The 21,924-nt window shown below is 38.6% G+C and overlaps 1 protein-coding gene, 1 long non-coding RNA gene and 1 pseudogene across 2 annotated transcripts; all 3 read left to right on the top strand.

The window, feature by feature from the left end:
• Nucleotides 1–17: 17 nt before the first annotated feature.
• LOC110054806 (GATOR1 complex protein NPRL2-like) lies at nucleotides 18–17,957 on the top strand. Its single transcript, XM_020761165.2, has 12 exons — nucleotides 18–204; nucleotides 1,313–1,404; nucleotides 1,870–2,038; nucleotides 2,282–2,390; nucleotides 3,178–3,317; nucleotides 4,181–4,278; nucleotides 6,496–6,532; nucleotides 7,422–7,515; nucleotides 8,214–8,331; nucleotides 8,864–9,025; nucleotides 9,699–9,745; nucleotides 17,488–17,957. The coding sequence occupies exons 1-12, from the start codon at nucleotides 127–129 to the stop codon at nucleotides 17,553–17,555; spliced, it is 1,212 nt and encodes a 403-aa protein (XP_020616824.2). The 5' UTR covers nucleotides 18–126; the 3' UTR covers nucleotides 17,556–17,957.
• Nucleotides 4,285–6,399, top strand: LOC149096104 (uncharacterized). Its single transcript, XR_016204689.1, has 2 exons — nucleotides 4,285–6,283; nucleotides 6,320–6,399. It is a non-coding gene; the product is annotated as an uncharacterized LOC149096104 (long non-coding RNA).
• Nucleotides 17,958–18,019: 62 nt separating the features above from the next.
• LOC149096103 (uncharacterized) lies at nucleotides 18,020–19,605 on the top strand (annotated as a pseudogene).
• Nucleotides 19,606–21,924: the final 2,319 nt, after the last annotated feature.

Here is a 21,924-nt window from a genome sequence, read left to right as displayed (position 1 = left end):
GAAAGACTGGGTACCAAATCAAATCCAACATGGCGGTCGCCATTGCTTCTTTTTGTACTTGCAACAATGGCCGTCTTTTGGGCAGTTTTTGCGGTGCTGAAGTGCTATAGAATAGAATGAAACATTATGAACAAGAACAAAGAGCTGGAGTGTATATTGTTCTGTGAATTCCACCCAGTTGCAGGGCCAAAAATCGTTTATCAGGTAAGGTGTATGTTTCGGACAGACACTGAGTCAGACAGACAGACAGACAGACAGACAGACTGATACAATTTTCACGTTCACCGTGCAAGCTTCTTTCGCGAGAAAGAGAAAATAAGTACCGTAAATCCTCTATTGTTAAATTAAGCCTCCCTATTTCTGAGGAAGAAAGTTATTAAGCCCCCCCCCCCCGCCCCGTCTCTCTTTTAAGCCCCCCTCTCCTCCCAACTTATTCCACACAATCAATTTAATAAGTGATAGACTGTATTTGTTATGTAATCATGACTGTAACACTTCATGTGGAGTGATCTGGTATGGTATATTTACGTGTTGAAAGTTTGAATTTGTTTTTGGTCTTTGGCTATAAAATTACGACCTCCACCTTCATGTGCTTGAACTTTTCCACTCAAATCTCCATATTAGACAGTCATTGCCCTGGTCCAAAACAGGTAGTAGGTTATCATAACCCTAGTCTGTTTCTTCCTTTTTTTTTACCAGTAATGCATTTCGCTAGGAATGATTTTGAAATAAGCTCCCCTTCTCTCATAAGCACCCCCTCAAAAGTGCTTAAAATAAATAAGTCTCCCTGGGGGTTTAAAAGAGGATTTACGGTAGTTTAGAAAGGCTCTGCTAACAGGGTGCATGCTGTGATAAGTGTCAAGGGTTAGTTTACATTCAGGACCTTGTGCATTTAAGGTCGCTAAAAATTGAAGCTTATGGCTTTCACAGTAGCTAAAGATGTTCAGTTCAAAAAGATTTGCTTGCCTGTGAAAACTACATGTAGTTACCCTCCTGTTGAAAACATGAATGAAAACCCTGCATAGTAGTCCTGCCACCTAACTGTTATATCCTGTGCGACTTACACGAATTAGTTGTTAGATGATATATTTAGTGTGACTCACATGAAGTATGTTAGAATTAAACCATGTGCTTTTAGAGTGTACACATCAAGCTCGAGTGAATTTGGAGTGTTACACTAACTAATGTACTTCACACTAGCAGGCAGTCCTCTACAGCTACTACATTGCTGCCCACTTCCCTTGAATGTGATGTGAACATGAGAATTTGGTCTTTTTGAAGTGTATTAAATAATGTTATTCAATTATATCAGGTTCCAGAAGACTTCATATCCAAAGAGGAGTTTGACTGCGTCGCTGTTTATATAATCCCAAAACCTGAGCTACAGAGCAAACTCATTACAATGTAAGACATTTTTTAATGCCATGACTTTGTTTTCTTTCAATAACCTCAGTTTTTTTAATGATCATAGTGATTGTGTCATCACAATACACATGTACAAACTAGATTGATGTAAGCTGTAACAGCAAGTATGACTTTAAACCTCAATGCATGTGTTCTGATCATCACCTGTCTGGGACATGCAGCACCTGCAGGCATGTAATGGCTAGCTCTCAATACTCTGAATCAAGTGGTCTAGGTTGAAGCTCTGACCGTGCCCACTATCAATCAGGGTGCACATTATATCGGCCACAAGCCAAAGCCATATAATAATATTAGATATTTCCTCTTACGATTCCTACAAATAAAAAAAATGTTTAGACTTTGCATTTAATTAACTTTTACAAGCTGTCTATCAATGGTGACATTTATGTAGTCCTTTGTTTGGTAATTTACAGGTACTATATATGATTTTTTTTTCTTTTTCAGAAATGCTCTTGATCACAAGTTCATTGGTTGCCCCATTAGTATAGAAAATGCCAAGTATTCACGGAATGCTCTAGTCTTCAATGTGTGTTTTGTCCTTGGTCCAAACATTGACACCGTTCGCTACGAGGGTGTGGTGAAGAAGTTAGCAGGGTATATGACATCACTTGAGGTAATTTAGAAAATATATTAAATAAGATATCAAAAATTTACATTGATTCAGTGACATAGGGTAGTTTCATTACCTAGCAGAGTAAAACACAAACACAAGAGAGGTTGTATTAAATACATGAATAAAAGAACATGGATGGTAATGTCAGGGGCATATGCAGATATACAGCATTAACTGATGTTTTGTAACACTAACCTGCCTTAACATTGTAAACATTAATTTATCATTTTGAATTGCTTTCAGCTTGAGTATGGTTTTCTATCACAAGAAGAAACTAAAGCATCTCTTCCTTGTGTCCTTTCGGAAATCTTTCTTGAGCTAAATGAAAAAGGAAAGTGCACGATACAGATAGGTGAGTAAGTTAATTCTGCTGGAATTATGTAGTACTAAGTCTTTTTAAAAAATTCATTGTTGTGCAGTAAGCATTTTGATCTGCAAACAACTGTTGAGGATACAAAGTTATTCTAGTTCTTCCAGTATGATTGTCCGGGTGAGGGACTCCAATAGCGTTACTTACTATGATACAAAGTTATATTGGTCACTGTATTGAGATCACTCTCACAGTACCTCTCTCCATCCAGAAAGACCTTACCTAGAGAACTGTTAGTCACAGTAACCTATTGTAACTGAGGTACTAAACCAGGTTACATGTAGATCTAACCTGAAACAGACTATCACATGTGATAGATCCACTCCAGGACAAGAAGCAACAAGCTCACATTAAGGTGTTGACTTTCAATGAGCCATGTTTTCTCTTGAGTCATCTGATTGCCATGATTGTAACAGAATGTTGTAAATGACGATTATTAAACGTGTACACATACAAAGGCATCTACTCTTTGGGCCTGGTTTTTTCCCACAGGCTTTTGTTGATTTTTCCATAGAAAACAACTCTTAGAATTATTATTTCCAGGAGGGTTGGCTAAAATGACCTCTTAATCCATTTCCCTGTGGCTTCCCTAATCAAATTCTGACCCTGATAGTGTTATCACCTTCCCTGCCCTCCAAATTATTTTCTTTTATCACAGCAATCCTCTGGAAATTAATTTCCCTTAGGTACTGCTACTGCACTAAAAAGCTGTTCTAGTTCTTCTTCAATATTTGTCAAGGTGAAGTCCTTGTAACATTTGTTTACGCAGATGAGGCTAACACTATTCACTTGAAGTGCAACATTGCCATCAGCAGCAGTCCGTGCTCTGTGTTGGACCATCAAGTGCCAGTGTTTATATGCAACAAGGATGCCTTGTCATCTTCAGCGTGGGATATCACCACACAACAAGTCAGTAACTTTGATGTTCTTTCAAGAATGCAGAGATCCATATTGGCAGTCATCCAGTCATCCGTGATGGCTAGAAAATTGTTAGGATGACCAAAACAGTATGGAAACTTGTCTGCTGGACGAGTTTAATTTAACTCTACCAAAAAAAAATTCTTAAATTTTCTTATGAGTTTCCTGCATTCTGACCACTTGTTATCCATTTGGAACTAGTAGAAAACAGACAAAGATTTGCAGCTTCTTTTTTTTACAATAAAATCATCATTTTGGTCATCACCATCATGGAGGATGCGATGAATGAAATCATTGCAGGCTCATTGCATAGTATGTGAATGGGCAAGTAAAATTTGCTAGGGCAAGTATGTCATCTGGCATACTTGCCCAGCTGATGAATTACACACATGTACATGTACACCTGTAACTGCCAACTCCAACATCTTAGGTGAGAATCTCCTCCTTGCGGGCAAAAAGTTGAATCGCATACAGCTGTACCTACTCATTTGTCTAAAGAAAACCAGGCAAAAATTGTGGTTGAATTAGTTTGCCTTAGTGATCATACGATGAAAAACTGTAACACACTCTAGGCCTGTATGTTTTTCAGTTCCATTAGACTAGGGCTGCATCCCTTTGAGATATTCCTGGTTAGGATCAATGATCTGGGATCACTCGCCTCATAGAGTATCAAAGGAACCATTGTATCCTTCCATTGTTCCTGTGATGTTATGTGATTCAACTGACAATGGATCATTGATCCTGATCCAGGTCATACCTAAGGAACACACCCTAAATTTCTAAATGGTAGATTTCAAAATGTAGTTCTATAATTTTCTAACATGTCATACTGTAATTTTATCTAATGTATGTAGATTTTGCGATATATTGATGGCTTCAACCATGTTCAGAGGATTGCTGCTGAGGCAGATGTGGAAATCAGTCTTGTTAGGAGGTGTATGCAGGACATGATGTAAGTTCTACATTTTTACTTGCTTTCAAAGCATTTATTTGTTAAGTGACTACATTCTTGTCAGATTTTAAACAATTATTGGTTGAGGTTTTTTTGATCTGGAATAATCAAGGTCGAGGTACATGTAGGGGTTATCAGCCAAAGTTGAAGGCTAACCGAGACCTTGAATATTTCAGATATCACAAAAACCGAATCTAATAATTGTTGTATTATACATTGTTTTAAAGAAAATAACGACAAATGCATTATTGCACTGAACACAGTTTATTTTCAACAAACCATGTTCTTACTTCTCTGTCCGTGAACTTGACATTGCTCTTGGAAATCATGCATTGCATGCACAATCTACAGATTATTCACTAATCTGCTAGCAGATTAGTGAACTGTAGGTTGCACTGTTTCCCAGAATTACCTGTACGCTTTTAGCCAATGAGAGACAGATGGTGACTACAATGTATAATAATTGTAGATAATTCACCTGAGGAAACAGGGTTGGTGCTGTGGTGAGAGGGCTCGCCTCCCACCAATGTGGGCTGTGGCCTGGGTTTGATTCTGGCCCAGTGCCATATGCACATGTAGGTTGAGTTTGCTGTTGGTTCTTGCTTTGCTCCGAGAGTTTTTCTCTGAGTTCTCCGGTTTTCCTCCCTACTCAAAAACCAACTCTCCAAAGGATGTGGCTTCCTCTCTAAATATTGTAATTTATTTTTAATACTTACCACTATTTATTTCAGAAGGGTACAATAATAATCAGTTTTCCAGCTTGGCCTTCAGGAAAGCTGTAACTATTTTAATGTTCTAGCTTGACAGTAATTTTCACTAGCATCCCTCTCCAAAACAATAATTTGCACAAAAAACTTGTGGAATTCTATACTAGTTAGTGGATTATATGCTTCACTTGTCTAAAATTCTAATATATAGATTTAGGCCAGGCTAAAAGTGTAGCTCCTGGGCTGAGTTGTTCAGAGCCCGATCAAGCTAACCCAGGAAAATGTAGCATTTTGATTTGAGTTTGGTAACTTTGCAGTGAGGTTTTCTGTATATTGTTTGGCCTTTTGTTCTGAGTTTTCATAATCACCATATACACAAAATAAAACAGCACAAAACATTTGTATAGAAGAAAAAGTTATAATTTGGTTAACTTTAATCCTGGATTAGCGTTTAGTAGCTTCCGAACAATCCTGCCCTGTTTTCAACAAGTTAACCTGACATGAGCCCGCAATCCAATTGAAAACCAGCACTTGGTCAGAGGACAACTTCAAAAAGATACGTGACCTCGATGACTTGTAAACTTGAGCCCGCGATATGGTCACGTGATACTGGTCAGCAGATACGTTGTTTTGACAGGTGTCAATTGATCATAGCATGGATGTCCAATATCAAAGAAGTACGTGGTAAACCAAGGCTGCATGTCTCTGTCAACCTATTATTTGGAGTATGGCCACCATGTTGTGCGACTCCGTCGTCATCGCTGTCGTGCCTACGCGCCCACGAGCAATACCGCTAGCCATGATAACCATGAGAAAATCAACTCATGGGTTTCCTTTTCTTTCTTTCCTATATGAGTATGGGGCTCCATTTGGTGGCCCTTTGGGCCGCCAGAGCTCTGCTAAAATCCAGTAGCCCCACTGTAAAACCCATCAGTCTTGGCTTGTGGGGCATGGGTTTCTTTGCTTGCCTGTCATTCTACTATGGTCATTTAGTGTTGTGAGGACAACTTGCACCCTGCTCAAGCTATGTTCACTGTCTAACTACTTACATGCAACTTCAGTTACTGAAACGTAAAGCAATTGTATTCATTCTTACCCCCCCTCTTGCCCCCCCCCCCCTTTGAATGGAATGGTACTTTATCATAGGGTTGCCCCCTCCTACCTGCTATCAACATTCTGTTATATACTGCTGAGCGGTTGGTCAGTACAATATACTCGTTATACACCTGAATAGGTGATTTGCATGATGGCGTCATTTGACTACAACTACCAGAATCCTTCACTTTTCTGTTTCTTATGTTTATTAGCACAATTGTTATTTAAACCCCAGTGAGGTTTAAATAGCAATAAAAAAAATGAAACATTTCAATTTTGAGACGGTGCTGAGAGCCTGGTCCTCCAAAACATAACAAAATGATTATTTGGCAAAACTTCCAAGCATGATGATCACAATGATATTAACATGTAGTGATGTTCCTTATTCAAAATAAATGCACTTTTCTTTCCACAGTCAATACAAAATAGTCAAACTTATTCCTATTTTCCAGGCAAGTAATCTGTTTATTTCTAAGTGTAAGACTTAGTTAATTTTCATTTTCTGAATTTTTTACTTAATTTTTAACAAACCCTGATGTCCTGTTTGGTGTTATTTTGGATTAGATTGACTATTATATGGCAAATGTCTTAAGAATGCTTTGCGTAAGGTTCTACCTGATTTAGAGCGGTTTTCACTTGAGTGTCAAAAGGTAATAATTTATTATTGGTTTTGCATCAACTACCACTTTTCACTTTTTATCACATGTAATTCCTTCAAGTTTTGATTCGTCCACTAGAGTGATTATTTTGGTTTTGGTTTTCGACACTCAATTGAAAACCGCTCTAAAAAGCGTATCTTTCATCGGTAGAAGTTTTGCTTCTTTTTGTGGTTCTTGGAAAGGTAGGGGCAAGATCAGAAAATGCCAACCCCTGGGTTAAGCCATGGACGACGCATTACAGACGTAATTCAGAGGGAGCTTGGCATTCATTTCTTATTGATATCATGTTCTTTGCTCTAAACTCCTCCAGTGTTGAACTCCAGTTCAATAAACAATCCATCTCATTATCTTCTATTACAGGAGGTGGAGTGACCTCATGGTTAGTGCGCTCGCCTCCAGATGGAGCGGTCCGGGTTTGAGCACTGCCTAGGGACACTGTGTTGTGTTCTTGGGCAAGACACGTTACACTCAGAGAGCCTCTCTCCACCCAGGTGTATAAATGAGTACCAGCGAATTTAATGTCAGGGGTAACCCTTTGATGGACTTGCATTCCATCCAGGGGGAAGTAGGAATACTCCTAGTCACTTTATGCTACCGAAACCGGGATAAGCTTCAGCCTGATGGGCCACTTGGCTCGTATGTGGATTTTATCTTACCTAACCATGATCTTCTGTTCCTACAGTACTCCAATGTATATATTCCTACACCCGAAGTTAATCAGTTGACGCACGACAAGAAACTACAAGAGGAATGCCTTAACTTTGTTGGAAAAAAAGGTTGGTTGGAACATTCTTCGCCCAAAACGTAAAGCCTTAACTACAGGAGATCTTATTGTGCTATGAGAGGTTTGCGTTAGTTGGGAATTCTATTTCTCAAACTCATTAATAATTTATCAAGTTTAAACAAAAGAAATCATGATGTCGTTTGGACATCTGATTATAATTAGCGTAGATTTTTCGATTTTATTTTTTCGTTTTCTTCTTAGTTTTAGGTTCGATTGAGAAGATATATCAAACACTCAAGACCGACTTTGACCACATTTCCAAACACCTCGGAGTTCGTCAAAAATACTCCTCTACGCGTCATATTTTCAACTCTCTTCTCGGCGTTTGGAAATGTGGTCAAACACACACAGTCGTTCGTGTTTGAAATTGTCTCCGGTTTTACTTCGTAAAGCTGCCGAATAACGCTCGAATTCGTAGCTAGTCAGAGAGTCGTTCCAGTCTTCTATTAAAATCGTTCAGGAAGATGGATTAAGGTTACTAGGTTTACAAGGCTTTGAAACTTTATTGCAGCTCATTTTTTGTGAACAGTGAATGCCAATCCTGTCGATGCACATCTAGTTAAAACCTGAGATTGACTTTGAACTGACTTGCTAGAGGAATGATTTATATTTAGTTATAAACATTCATCTTATTAATGCGGTTTGTTCAATGAACATTTCACAAATGACATTGAACGTTTTAAACTCCAGGTAGAACCTCGCCTTCATTTCGAGACGTGTTTATGCTGTACTGTGGGCTCAGTCCAGGGGCGACCGTTAGGGACTTGTGTACGAGGTACAATCCCGGCAGTCTTCGCGTGGATGAGAGGTAGTGAAATAATGAAACATTTCTACTGAAGAATAATCCATATCATATAAAATAAATGAAGACTTTAAAACTTTTGAATCTCCTGAGATAAGAAGTGTTAAAGTTGTAGTCGCCGTTTAAGTTACGAATATTTGAAGTTTTTATGAAGACAAACCATTCTTTCTAGCCAAATTTCCATGTTTTTGAGAGATATAGCACAGGTTTTCGGTTGGGTCGAAAGTACAGCTTTAATTCGGAATTGCGTAGATTTTGCTGCACTGCGTTCTGTGATTGGTTTAGAAAAACTGGCGTCACTTGTTTTAATAACCAATCAGATGCAAAAGCGACACTAATCGCGAGTTGGTCACGTGCTTTTTCCCGCGCTTGGCGCCGGTCACGTATTTTTGCTTGGTGTCTTCGTTTATTCATTATGACTGTTGTTAACGTTTTCAATCCATAACTAGGCAATTAACACGTTCTTCACGAGTTATTAATCTTTTGAATTCAAACACTGACAAATTTACTAAATAGTCGTTTTTCTTACCTCTTCTAGGCGATTAATCCAGTTTGGCATGGTAACGGGAATTATTCGTCGCCTTCATAAATACCCCGTACAGCTAACAACACCAAAGAGTGAGCCAGTACCCAGAAGTCACCACAAGTTGAGAGGAAGGCATCGAGACTCGGACACGAATAGAGTCAAACTCGACCACAAGTAAGTTAAACAATCTTTCCCTTGTTACAGTGTAATAGAGTAGCAGAAAAATGTTTTTTTTTTTCATCACTAACTTGAAATAGGCCTTTTGCAGCTAGGCCATGTACTTACATGAATCACACATCTCTCAAATATGTTTTGACCCAGATCCCTCATTGCGCGGTCGTGAACATAGAAATGACAAGTTCAAACGCCCGTAGAAATTTTACTAATAGTTTTACTTGTACATAGTTCTTATTATTTTGTTAATATCTTTCGTGTTTGTAAAATTTTAAATTTGTGTAAAGTAGGTCCACATCAGCCCTTCGGCTGCCAACCCCCTTTCAACCTACACTTATCAAATAAAGTTTACCTTAACGCAGGGATTTTATCAAGCGAGATCATTTTTTCGCTGAGGTAATTGGGGAAACTAGTAGATTTTATTAAAGAAAAAAAAAATTGGAGAAGGTTAGTGGCACTTTAAAGAATGCTAAAAATGGAAAAAGCATGTCGAAAATATCAAAATGGCCAAGTTTGAGGCCCGTTTGAATTGTCAAAAAATTTGCATGGGAAAAGTTGTGGGAGAGCAAGACCTTAAATGGAGGCGAGCTACCATTAAATCTCACAGGCTTTGTATACATCTGTAAGTCAATTGCAAACCTCAAATTGCTTCTTTTGGCTTATTCCTAAACAGATGGTTAGATGGAAATCATAATTATGACGAAATTTGCTGTAAAACAGGTATTGTTAGTTTGTATTGTTCCCTGTTTAACCATTAGATATCTTTTTCAAAATATTTTAACCGGTTTAAAGATGTTTCCAGTCGGTACTGCGCAGTTTCAGTGTTTTCAGTTTTTCATTATCGCACACTATTTACAGAAACACAACTTAACGTAAGATGGTTTACAATGATATAGGAAAATAAATACAGATAGGAATTAACTAGAAGTAACAATATTTAATTGTGTACAGTGACCAAAGTAGCCAATGAGCTTTCGGGTTGGTCACTGTCATGTAGATATAAGTTGGCGTTGGCCGCATGCTAAGTTAATTTAAATTAATATTTACATTAAAGACGATATTATTATCATAAATGAAGAAAGACATGCATAAATGCAAGCTAAAATAAAGGAAAAACAATGTCCTGAATATTGTACAGTAGTATCTTACACAGCTAACAGTTAAACTATGGTCAGTTTTGAATGGTCAATAAGAATCTTTTATACCGCTTTTTGAAGAGCATGTATGGAAAACGTTTAAGTTCTGGTGGGACAGATTCCCAGATTTTTACTGCGGAGAATTTAAATGTAGATACACCATAATTAGTGCGTACTGATGGCTCGTGCGCACTCTCGAGAGTTTGTTTACGTTTTTGTTTTGATTCATGTAGGACGCCACAGAATGTTATTTCGCAACTACTTACATGAAGTGAATTCAAAGTTTCATGTCAACCGCCATCATGAATGCGAAGCTTTATGCTTCAATCTTTGTGATATCACTTGCTAATTTAAAAAAAACTTCTTAGTTGTAAAAGTCAAAGAACTTTTGGAAATGCAGTAAAAATGCCTCAAAGATAAGGTAAGTGGTTCGTAACGAATATCATTCGCCAACATTGGGTGGCTAAGACTACGCAGTACGGACTGGAAATCACCATTAATAGAGTGATTTTCTGATGGGGGGTTGTAAAACCAAAGCTTTGTTAATCACATATGAGCCAATCAAAACAAACGGCAGGGACAAAATGAACCAATTATTGCTCAAAGCAAAAAAAAAACCAACTCGTGACAAAGGTGGGAAAACGAACAACCGTTGCCAAGCGCGGGAATACATGCAACCGTTGTAGAGCGTAAGAAAGCGCGCGAAAGCCTAGCTGAGATCACTTTTGTTTCTACTTCTGATTGGTTAAAAAAACTGCATGTTTACTCTAATTTGTTAGCGCACATGGCACAAATTTTGAAACCAATCAAAAGCTGAGCAATCCCAAAATTCGTGGAGAAACACTCTTTCCTTCGACCAGTTTCAGTTATAAATTGTCAAATCTCGCGCACTCTCAACTCATTGCTGAGGATAGTCAATAAACACTTAATGACTGGCCCAAAGGGAAACACTGAGTTTTGTTTCCCCAAGATCCTCAATGTTGAGGGAACATTGAGGTCGAGGGAAACAAAACTCACTATTTCCCGCGGGACCAGTCATTAAGGGTTGTTCCAACTCAAAAATAGAAAAGAACTGCGAAGAAATCGTTTGCTTGACGTCGAATGGCTCACAAATTTGCCGCGGTTTCGAGGAACACGACCTGATCACTGCGAGTCGAAAGTTCAAGTTATTGTTTCCCTGGGGAGTTAGTGAGTTTTGTTCGCCCTTGGGAGTTTTGACCCACGACACGTGACACGTTCTCCTCCAATCGGAAAACGTATTTAAGTTGGGAGGTATAACAATGATATTTAAAGATTTAAGTGTCCTTGTTGTGTTATGCAGGGAGGTTAAGGCGGCGAAATACAAGAAACAAAAACCCTGAACTTATCGCGCAACATTGTTTCGTTGCAAGTTTTGGGTCGATGTTTCGCGTTTTTCACTTTGCGTGATCAACTTGTCGCGCAACAAAAACATTTGTTGCTGGTTGAAGAAAATTCTAATAACTAAGGTTTTCGATAAAAAATTAAGAATAAAAAGTAGCCATATTAAAGAATGACGTTTCGACGGCTCCATGCCATCATTCTCAAATTCAAATAAAATACGTTATTTGAGTTCATTATATAGTGAATGTACGTGTCAAGGTCTCAGTGCATATGATTAAGAGATAAAAATAATCGATGAGTAAATAAACAAAAAAAAACACCAAGCGTGGTGCGCTTGAACTGTCAAATAAAAAGTTTTGCTTTAATGGAGTCAGATTGAGTGTTAAGTGTTGGTTTTTTGTTTTTGATGAAGAGCATTTCATAAATTAAACGATCCAGTTTCCGACGGCATTTCTTGAGGATTGTAAATTGGTCACGGAGATCTTTGTCCGCACCACGTTTGGTGTTTTTTTTTTCAATTCATCGATTAGTTTTATCTCTTAGCTTGTGTTTTCACTAGGACAATTTTGACTAGATAAAGTCGGAAAAGTCCAGAAATACCGTGAAAAAAGTTCGTCTTGAGTTTAGGGATAATAATAATAACTTTATTTAAGTGTCAGGGTAGGTATTTAGCTTACAGAAGCTAATTGGGGACATTACTACGTTACAATGTATTGAGATTTAAAATGTACAGTTAAGAATACGAATTAAAATTAATTGGGTACACTAGGAATAAGTAAGAATGAATAATTATAAATAATATAAAAACTGTTTCTGAAATTACAAATACAGTATAATGCAAGAGAGAAATAAAAATTGATATTTAAGTGAGTAGTTCAAGTCTTAAGAAGTGCATATAAGGCAGTTTGAACGCGCATCCTCGATTAGAGCACTGAGGTCTTTGTTTGTAATATTCTTTCTAAAGTTACCGATGGTCAGTGTATTTTTATCAATTGCGCTCAGTTTTGACCAAAGGTAAGGACCAAGATATCTAATGGAGTGTTTTCCATAACGAACTGAAGAGAAACGAGGCAGATCGAAGTCAGCATTTCTAAGAGAATAGCCCTTGTTCGAATTTCTAAAAAGTTCCATTATGTAGTCAGGTACAAGGCCGTTTTTCACTTTGAACATTAGGATCGCGATATCCTGAAGACGTCTGTTATGAAGGGAGGGTAGCTTTGCACGACTTAGAAGAGCATCGTAGGTGTCTGTTTTGGAATTAAAGATGATTCTTAGCGCGCGTTCTTGTACTCTTTCAAGCTTGCGCCTGTCAGAAGCTTTGCAGAAGTGCCAAACTGTGTGGCAGTATGTTAAATTAGGGATTATTGCAGTTAGATATAAGTGGAGCTTAGTCTCACATGAAATGAGATTACGAAGTCTTGCTAACACACCCACTTTTTGGCTGGCCTTCTTGCATATGTCGCTGACATGATCGCTGAAGGAGAGTTCGTCATCCATGTTTATTCCAAGTATCTTCAGGTTCCTCGTCGGTCTAATTTGTTGATCGTCAATTGTCATGGTACACGTGTCCATTAAAAATGCACGCTGTTTTCACCAGGAAAAACAAGCGATTATCTCGCTTATATGACCGGAAATTCACGCCAAGCTATACTACAACCTCGTTCCCAGGGTCTCTCATCTTACCGCCCCCTGGAGCTAGCGAAGAGAGACCCTGGTTGGGTCTGGTCACGTGTCTCCCAGAATCTGGGAGATGACAATTAAATTATTGAAGGGATGGGCGGCCTAGTAGGAATTTTGTCTATACTTAGCCTACGGGAGTTTGGGAAGTGTTGTCACCAAAGTAAACCAAGAACGATATGATGTTCTGCGGCAATGTCCGGCGGTAATATTCTGCAAACGCCAAGGAAAACTTATCCATCATCTGAAAGCGGAAATCCAAGTCGCTGAAGGTTGTATGGTTCAGTGAAGCACGTTACATATTGTAAAAATCTCCTCACGAAGGCGAATGGAGAATTACACACCGCAGCCGAGGCTGTGTATGGAAGATGTTTACTCATCTTTACCTCAGAATGAAGTGTAGGTCTTGTTACCGGCGATTAAATAATTGTAGAGAATTCAGGGCCTTTTAAATGATCACTGAAAGCCAAAGTTACTCCGAAAGGAGCGAAAGGGTGAAAAGATTTGTTGAAGTTTCACCGCGCCGTCGGCGCCCCGAACTTTGTCGAGCGCGAAGGACATAAATACAACGAACTCGTCGCTGTATGCATTTCGCCGTCGTTGCTGATAAAATGGATTTATCTTCGAACGAAACGAGGCTAGAAAAGGAAAAATATAATTTTTATTGTGTCGTTAATAAATTAGTGTACGTGACGCCAACGGTTCGAGAGAATTGTGCACATTTTCATTTAATTCTCGATCTCTCGACCTTCCTTTGCTTCAAGCGTGTTTCTGAGGGGCATTTTTTGTGCCGTGTTATTAGAAGAAATGGAAATTATAAGTAGAGCGGAGTCGTTTGATTATGTTACAGCATATTTTTAGAGGTCGTAGGTCTGCATGGTTTCCGCTGTTAACTCCACGTCGCTTCTCAGAGTTTGACACCTCTGTAATTTGCCATGCCGTGCTTATACTTTGTTTAGGTTCGTTTCTACTGCAAGATATGTTTTAAGGCTCTAAGTATTGGCTCTCCAGGGACAAAGATTAAAATATTCCGTGAACATATTGCTTACTTGCATTCTATATTGTGACGCCGCAGGTGACGTCGGCCCGGCTATTTGATTGGAACTGTTTGCAAGCACAGTGCGTTGCACGAATATCATATTTATCTTTGGTCCAGCTTTCCTTCAGAGACTGCCGCAGCTTTACTTTGAGAAAGCTATACGTTTTCCTAGAGACGTTCTTATGTTTTTTGCATCAATTTGATCGAGTGCATTCAAAGGAGAAACAACAATTACTACGGGATGAAATTGCGCTGCTCGACGTCCACAGTTAAAATATGACTGACTTTCCATAAATCCAGTGGGTAAGACGGCAACACTGAAAATCACGACCACTAAATTGCCTGGAGACAGACTTGCTTAACCTTTAGGTAAGCGTTGGAACAGATATTATTCGAAATTTCAGCCTGAAAGCTAAGTATTGATAATCGCCGCGGGTAATGTGGCGGTCGCAGCGCGCGACAAAGCTCAACGCGACAAACTGCTGATTACAGAGGACCCCTCCCTGATGTTCTCAAGTGTCAAAGTGGCACGTGACCAGACCCAACCAGGGTCTCTCTTCGCTCGCTCCAGGGGGCGGTAAGATGAGAGACCCTGGGAACGAGGTTGGCTATACTACCTCGCGAGATGGTATAACTTGTCCTGGTAAACGCCGCAGCCGATCACATTGTGCGCAGTGACAGACGCCTGCCAAAGAATCTGGCAAGAGTATTTACCAGACGCTCCTATCACGGTTCAGTTTGCGAAACAGAACGTTTAAAATGGCAAACGAGTTCAACAGTCCTTCTCATTTATTTCGGTTTACCATTCCTGCGGTCCCGTTAGCTTCACCAGTTCCTCGGCCAGGACCCTACCTATGACACGGCGTCGCCTTGCAGAACGGGTTCCTACATTACAAAATTTCGTCGCATCTTCCTCATTTCTGGGGACATTAACCGCATTCTCTGGAAAAAATGCCTTCTCAATCTCCTTCGTATAAATATAGCTAGAATCAATACAAGAGAAGTCAGCCATTTTTGAAAGTTGCGCGCTTTTGTAATTTGAATCTTCTGAGTCAGCGGGTTAAATTCTGGCTTAAATTTCCAGTGGAGACAGATGTCACGTTTAACTAGCAAATGTTGGTCTGTAAACAAACACCCAGAAAGAATGTTCAGCTAGTTAATCGGCCTAGTGAAAACGCAACCTTAATCAGATGTACTGTGAGACCTTGACACGTACATTCACTATATAATGAACTCACATAATGTATTTTATTTGAATTTGAGAATGATGGCATGGAGTCGTCAAAACGTCATTCTTTAATATCGCTGCTTTTTATTTTTAATTGAAGAAAATTGTTGCGAAAAGTAGAGCGCGGGTCTACTTTAAGCAACAAATTTTGGTTTTGTTGCTCGTTTTTTCATCAAACTCACAGCTTGTCACGCAACAAATTTGCTCATGTTGCACGACAAGTTGAGGATTTTTGTATCTCGTATTTCGCCGCCTTTAAGCAAACCACGACGACGATGGCAACGAGAACGCCACCAAACAAAAGGTTAATTCTGCAGAACAATAGCCGTACACGTGCGTTATAAATCTTTGTAGATATCTTTGCCGTCCTCTGCCAGACAACAACGTGAAATGACCAAGTCCTGGGTTGTCTGAGGAACGCGAATGACGACGGCTAATTTTTCGTATTTCCATTTGGAATTCAACGCTGCCATTGCATATTCAGCCCGAGCACGTTTTTAGATCCATTGGCGTACTGAACAGATCAAGACAATCGAGAATTGTGCAGGTAAAATATAAATTCATTTTTGTGTTCGCGTCGTCCTCGGCATCGCCCTCGGCGTCGCCGTCGTCGTTTCGTGCTAATTAGAGAGCTTACCCAATGACGAGGGTGACCCCGAGGACAACGCCTGGTAAAAAATGAATTTATATTTTACCTTAGAATTTCGCAGTTGACTAGATCTTTTCAGTGCGTCTATTGCTCTCAGAACTTGCTCAAGCTAAACATGTAACGCCAGCGTTCAATTCCGGATGAAAATACGAAAAATTGGCCGCCGTCGTTCGTGTTCTCCAAAATACGCAGAACGTAGTCATTTCAAGTTGTTAGGGAGTTTAAGAAACCACGACGGCGACGCCGAGGACAACGTCGGTTAAATAATGAACTTATATTTTACCTAGGAATCTCGCGATATCCTAGAGTCATTTAGTTCGTTTCTCACTGTCAAAATTAACTCGAAACTGAATATGGAACACAGTGTTAAATTCGGAATATAAATTAAAAAAATTAGCCGTGGTCGTTCACGTTCTCCAAACGACGCAGAACTTGGTCATTTTACGTTGTTTTGCAGAGGACGGCAAAGAAATGTACCAAGAATTATAACGCGCGTCCACAGCCATTGTTTTGCTCATTAAACCTTTTGTTCATCGATGTTCCCGTTGCCGTTGCCGTCGTAGTTTTCTTAAACTCCCTGTTGTTGTGCAGGGGACGGTTTGGAGATATACGAAGAATTGTAACGCACGTGCACAGCTATTGTTTTGCTCATTAAACCTTTTGTTTGGTGACGTTCTCGTTGACGTTGCCGTCGTGGTTTGCTTAAGCTCTGCATTGTTTCTGTGCATTCTTACTGCGCACACAAATTCATATACCACGTCATGCATCGAGCGAGCGCTATAGGGCAGATGGACACCGCTATAGCTTTACCTGGATTTAACGATCTTGGACGTCCTGTGACCCCTATTTTTCTTTTGATGTATCATTTTCTCTACTAATTTTCTACGTGTGGCAAAAAAAAATGCAGAAAATATATCGATTAGAAGTTTCAATTTTTTCCAAAATGCACCATCGAACTTCCTTCTTTTTAGCTCTTCGTTTATTTGTGCGGCGGTTTCAAATGCCTCTTGGAAGGTTAAGTTTTGTGAAAACGTTGGTAACATTTGGAATTATTTACGCAACAGACCCACTTCTACATAATATGACTAAAATCGTTTGCCTCCGCTGACTCACCTTCGAAATTTTTAACTTTTTAAAAACCCATGTAGACCATGCTGAGTTACGTGCGCCAATTTTTCAAAATCAGGGTAGTTTTCCACATGCTTTCTCTGCGAAACGAAGTCGGTGACCCCCAATTTCTTTTGCGTTTCTGACACAAGTAACTCATTATCTGACTGCAGTAAAAATTTAGAAAAGATCTATCGACTACAAAAAATCTCGCGCGAAAGTCCTTAAGCTTCCTATTAATTGATTCTTTTCTCTTGATTTCAGGTTTAACATATCAGGAACTGGAGGATAAAGTTGAAGGAGACCCTCATATTGTGGTGATATGGAAATAACAGAAAGATATATAAAGAATAATACGGTCTGCGAGAAAATATAACATTTCTCTTGGTGCGAGTTTAGAGCGAAACTATTTTCTATATGGCTGAAAATCAAGAGACACTATTGGAGGTGACACATTTCCGAGGTCTGACAAGAAAATCACATCGGAATTATTGTAGATTATCAAAAAATGATTTCTCTTAGGATAGAATTATTTTATAAATCAACGCAATTTGTGTAGGCCACAAATTCTCGTTTGCAATACGGTTGTTAGTGTTTTAACTTGCATTCAAGCTACTTCCGTGCAATTTATCTCTTTTTATTAAGATTTCTGCAGTTTTTTTTTTTTTTTTTGATAAATACAATGATGCAACCATAGCCTTTTAAAAGTATAAAAATAAAAGCATATGTTAAAATTCTGGGGATTCATTTCACATATGATTATCGCATCAAACAAAAGACGAACTTTGACGAATTGATGATATCTATTAAGGATAAGTTAAGGATATGGAGGTGCAGAGACCTCACCATTATTGGCAGAATTCAAATTGTTAAGACATTCATTATTCCAATATTCTTTTATCGAGCAAGCATGATCTGCTTAGACAAAGAATTTGTGAACGAGGCCAATAAAATTATCTTTAACTTTATTTGGAAAGGAAAAGACAAAATCAAACGCCTAGCGCTTATTAGTGATATCGAAGATGGTGGACTCAAAGCTCCACACCTAGACTCCGTAATTAAAACCCAGAGAATACTTTGTTGCAAACGACTCGCAAGTGAGCAACCCAGCAGTTGGAAAACTATACTTCTGCACTACCTAAAACCTGTTGGAGGTAAATTTATCCTATGTTGCGACTTTGATGTAAAAACCTTGCCCATCAAGCTTCCAACGTTTTATGAGGAATGCCTTTAATACTTGAATGCTCTGTAGCAAACCAAGGCAGCGTACAAAACCCCACCAATGTGGATCTTTGAAAAATAGTCATGGAATAATTAAAAAGAGCTATTTGTGTGGATGGTAAGTGTGTCTATAATAATAGGTTAGCAAATATAGGCATTCTTAGAATAGGAGACCTGATTTCTGAAGACAATAAGCTTATAACTAACCATCTACGAGAATTGAATATTTCTCCGCTGAATGCATTCAGACTTCCTTGTGTAATTGAAGCTCTTCCAACTGAATGGCGCATATTTTTAAAAACGTGTAATCATTCTGTCATCGAGCCTTTCGACTTACAAAATCAGGTTCAGTTATATTTAAATGGTCAAAATGTATCACTTAGCAAAGCCGTATCGAAGATCATTTATAAGGAAATTCGAAATACAAACATTACTCCACCCACGCTCAACTCAAATACAATACTCAATTCGTATCTGATGAATTAGATTGGAAAAAAATATACAGCCTACCATATCGTGTTGCCTTGGACACAAAATCGCGCGAATTTCAATATAAACTTCTCAACAGATGTCTTGCCACAAATTTCCTCCTTAGCAAAATTGGGATAATTCTATCTCCAGCTTGTACTTTTTGTGGAGAAGCAGACGAATCTCTTGAACATATTTTTGTAACTTGCCATTACACCAAGAAATTCTGGGCAGAAGTTATAAAATGGATGGGCAACCTAGATATTGAAATTGAACTTCTTTCTAATAAAGACATAATGTTTGGTATAGTGGACTATAAAAGAGATTTATTTGTAAACCATATTTTGTTGATTGCGAAAAAATATGTTTATTCCTGTAGATGTAATAAAACCAAACCATCCATTATAGTATTAAACGCTGGGATTAAGGTGATTCACCGACTTGAAATGATGGCCGCCAAATCTTGTAACAAGTAGCCCATCCATGTTAAAAAATGGGGCAAGTATATTGAAAACTAATGCAATTATAATCTTGAACTGCGCTTGTCGTTGCAATGCTAAAAAAGAGAGTGTGTGTAACATCTGTAAAGAGGTCCACTGTGTACAGTGTGGGGCCCAGTTCTCGGCCACTTTTTGTTCAGCGTTTATTTTTCGCGTCACAAATGAATCTGAATAAAAAGCAATTGTTTCCAAAGGTAGCTTGATTCCTTGTCTTCCGTTCTGCCGAGTTTTCTTTCATCCTGCCGAGTTTTTCTGTGAGCACATCGAGGTGACGCGAAGGTAGGTGAATTTGGTTTCCCCGAAAACGTTTTTGTTTACGGCTACTCGAATTACATGGTTTAATTCAAGTTTATATTTTGTCCGTCTAGAAAGCCCAAATGAGCCAATTCTTGGCATAAAGAACGTAGAGTGATAAAGCGATCTGTTAAATATAAACTTTTCCTGGCGTGTTTAGTTCTTTGACCTAAATTCACTCCTCAATATTTCCTTAGTACTTTTGCGTATTTGCCTATTCCCGGCCACCCTGCTCGCCTTCAACACTAAAAGCGCTCATAGTTTTGTGTGGAGTATTCGTGTCAAGTCAGTTGCAAAAATAAAGCCGTAATGGGGTGGCATGCTGAAAACTATGAGCTCTGACTTAATCCCGTTTTAAATACCCAACTCTTTTTAGCCTCGCTTGACTGCACTTAAAAGAAAAACTAGGTGTGCAAAAGACTTCCTTTTCTAACATGAAACAAAGCTCTTTAAGGATAATTTGTGATCGAAATATCAAAACACAAGCCTTATAATTGATTTAACAACAAAAAATGGTAATAAACCGTTGTTCATTCTGAGGAATCGCATGCACTCTTTTGTGGCCGAGAACTGGGCCCGCTGGCCGAGAACTGGGCCCACGAACGAAGCCTTCATTTTCGTTATTACTCGGGAGAAAACAGCGTTGAACAGTCGATAGTTCTACACGTGTAAACTGAATGCTAAAGCTAGTTATGCGTGAAATTTTAACTCCTTACGGCTATTCCAAGGTGAGAAATACAAGTTTACGTTTTTTGTGGCCGAGAACTATGGGGCGCCGTTTGTAAATTTATTATTTAGACCGAATTTATGCTATTTCCCCCTTATTTATAAATAATTGGAAATGCTACAAAATTTGTTTATAAATAAGACTCAAGAACTTGTCCGTTGATATGTAAATAATTATTTTAGGTACCTTCTGATTTATAAATAATCTTTTACTATAGAGTTATTATATATAAATAATAAACTAAACAACTTCAATTATTTATAAATCAGGTCATCTCTAAAATAGTTTTTTACATATCATAAAGTTTGTAAATCCCATTATTTATAAATAAATTACTTCGCCGGGAGTGTAAATTCATTATTTAGAAATAATAAATTTCACCTCGCCGAGTGTAAATTTATTATTTAGAAATAATGAACTTCACTAAGTGTGTAAATCCATTATTTAGAAATAATGAATTTCTCCTCGCCCAGTGTAAATTTATTATTTAGAAATAATGAACTTCACTGAGTGTGTAAATTCATTATTTAGAAATAATGAACTTCACTGAGTGCGTAAATTCATTATTTAGAAATAATGAATTTCACCTCGCCGAGTGTAAATTTATTATTTATAAATATGAACTTCATTGAGTGTGTAAATTCATTATTTAGAAATAATGAAGTTTCATCTCGCCGACTGTAAATTTATTATTTAGAAATAATGAATTAAACGTGTGTGTAAACTCGTTATTTAGAAACTCATTATTTAGAAATAATGAAGTTTCATCTCGCTGAGTGTAAATTTATTACTTAGAAATAATGAACTTCACTGAGTATGTGAATTCGTTATTTGGAAAGAATGAAAGTATGAATGGCTGATCCAGCGTCTCTTGCCCGATCGATTTCAGAGGCTGTTTCTCGCGTTATAAGACAGTTATTCAGGTAGGTATGTAGCCTGAAATTCAGCAGTGGCGGATCTAGGGGAGGTTCCCCCCCCCCCCTTATTTTGGTTAATTGTGTTTAAGCGAGAATCACGCTTCAAATATCTATTACGTAGTTCTTATCCACTCAACAATTCGGCAGCTCACACTGCAACAGGAACAACGACAACGACAACGACAACAACTACTCAAAGGCCGAGGTAACAGGTAAATTTTAAGCCAAGAAATTGCTGCATGAAGAAAATGCAGAACTTTTAAAATCGGGAATCGAATAATGTATTTACATGCTTAGATAATTCTTTGTAGCCTGCGAACAGGCTCACGTTGGAGCACAAACGCGCTCGGCGTAGCTGAGAGCGAGAAATCGACGGGCGAAGCCGCGAGAGGAGAAAGTCACTTCTTGGCGCCTCTTTCCCGCCGATCGCTATTCCTCTTCGTCACTCGCGCGTTTGATTCAAACGTGAGTTTGCTCGCAGGTTAAATTCTTTGTGACCTTTGTGACCTTTGGACGGATAGCTGTGTGACACACTTTGTTTGGCTTGATCAAGTCACGGCTGGGCATGTCTATT

The sequence above is a fragment of the Orbicella faveolata genome, unplaced genomic scaffold, assembly GCF_042242905.1.
Source record: "Orbicella faveolata isolate gen_17 unplaced genomic scaffold, um_ofav_v1 contig_48, whole genome shotgun sequence".
In the NCBI taxonomy this organism is placed as follows: Eukaryota; Metazoa; Cnidaria; class Anthozoa; order Scleractinia; family Merulinidae; genus Orbicella; species Orbicella faveolata.
This window is presented reverse-complemented; position numbering and strand designations above follow the sequence as displayed.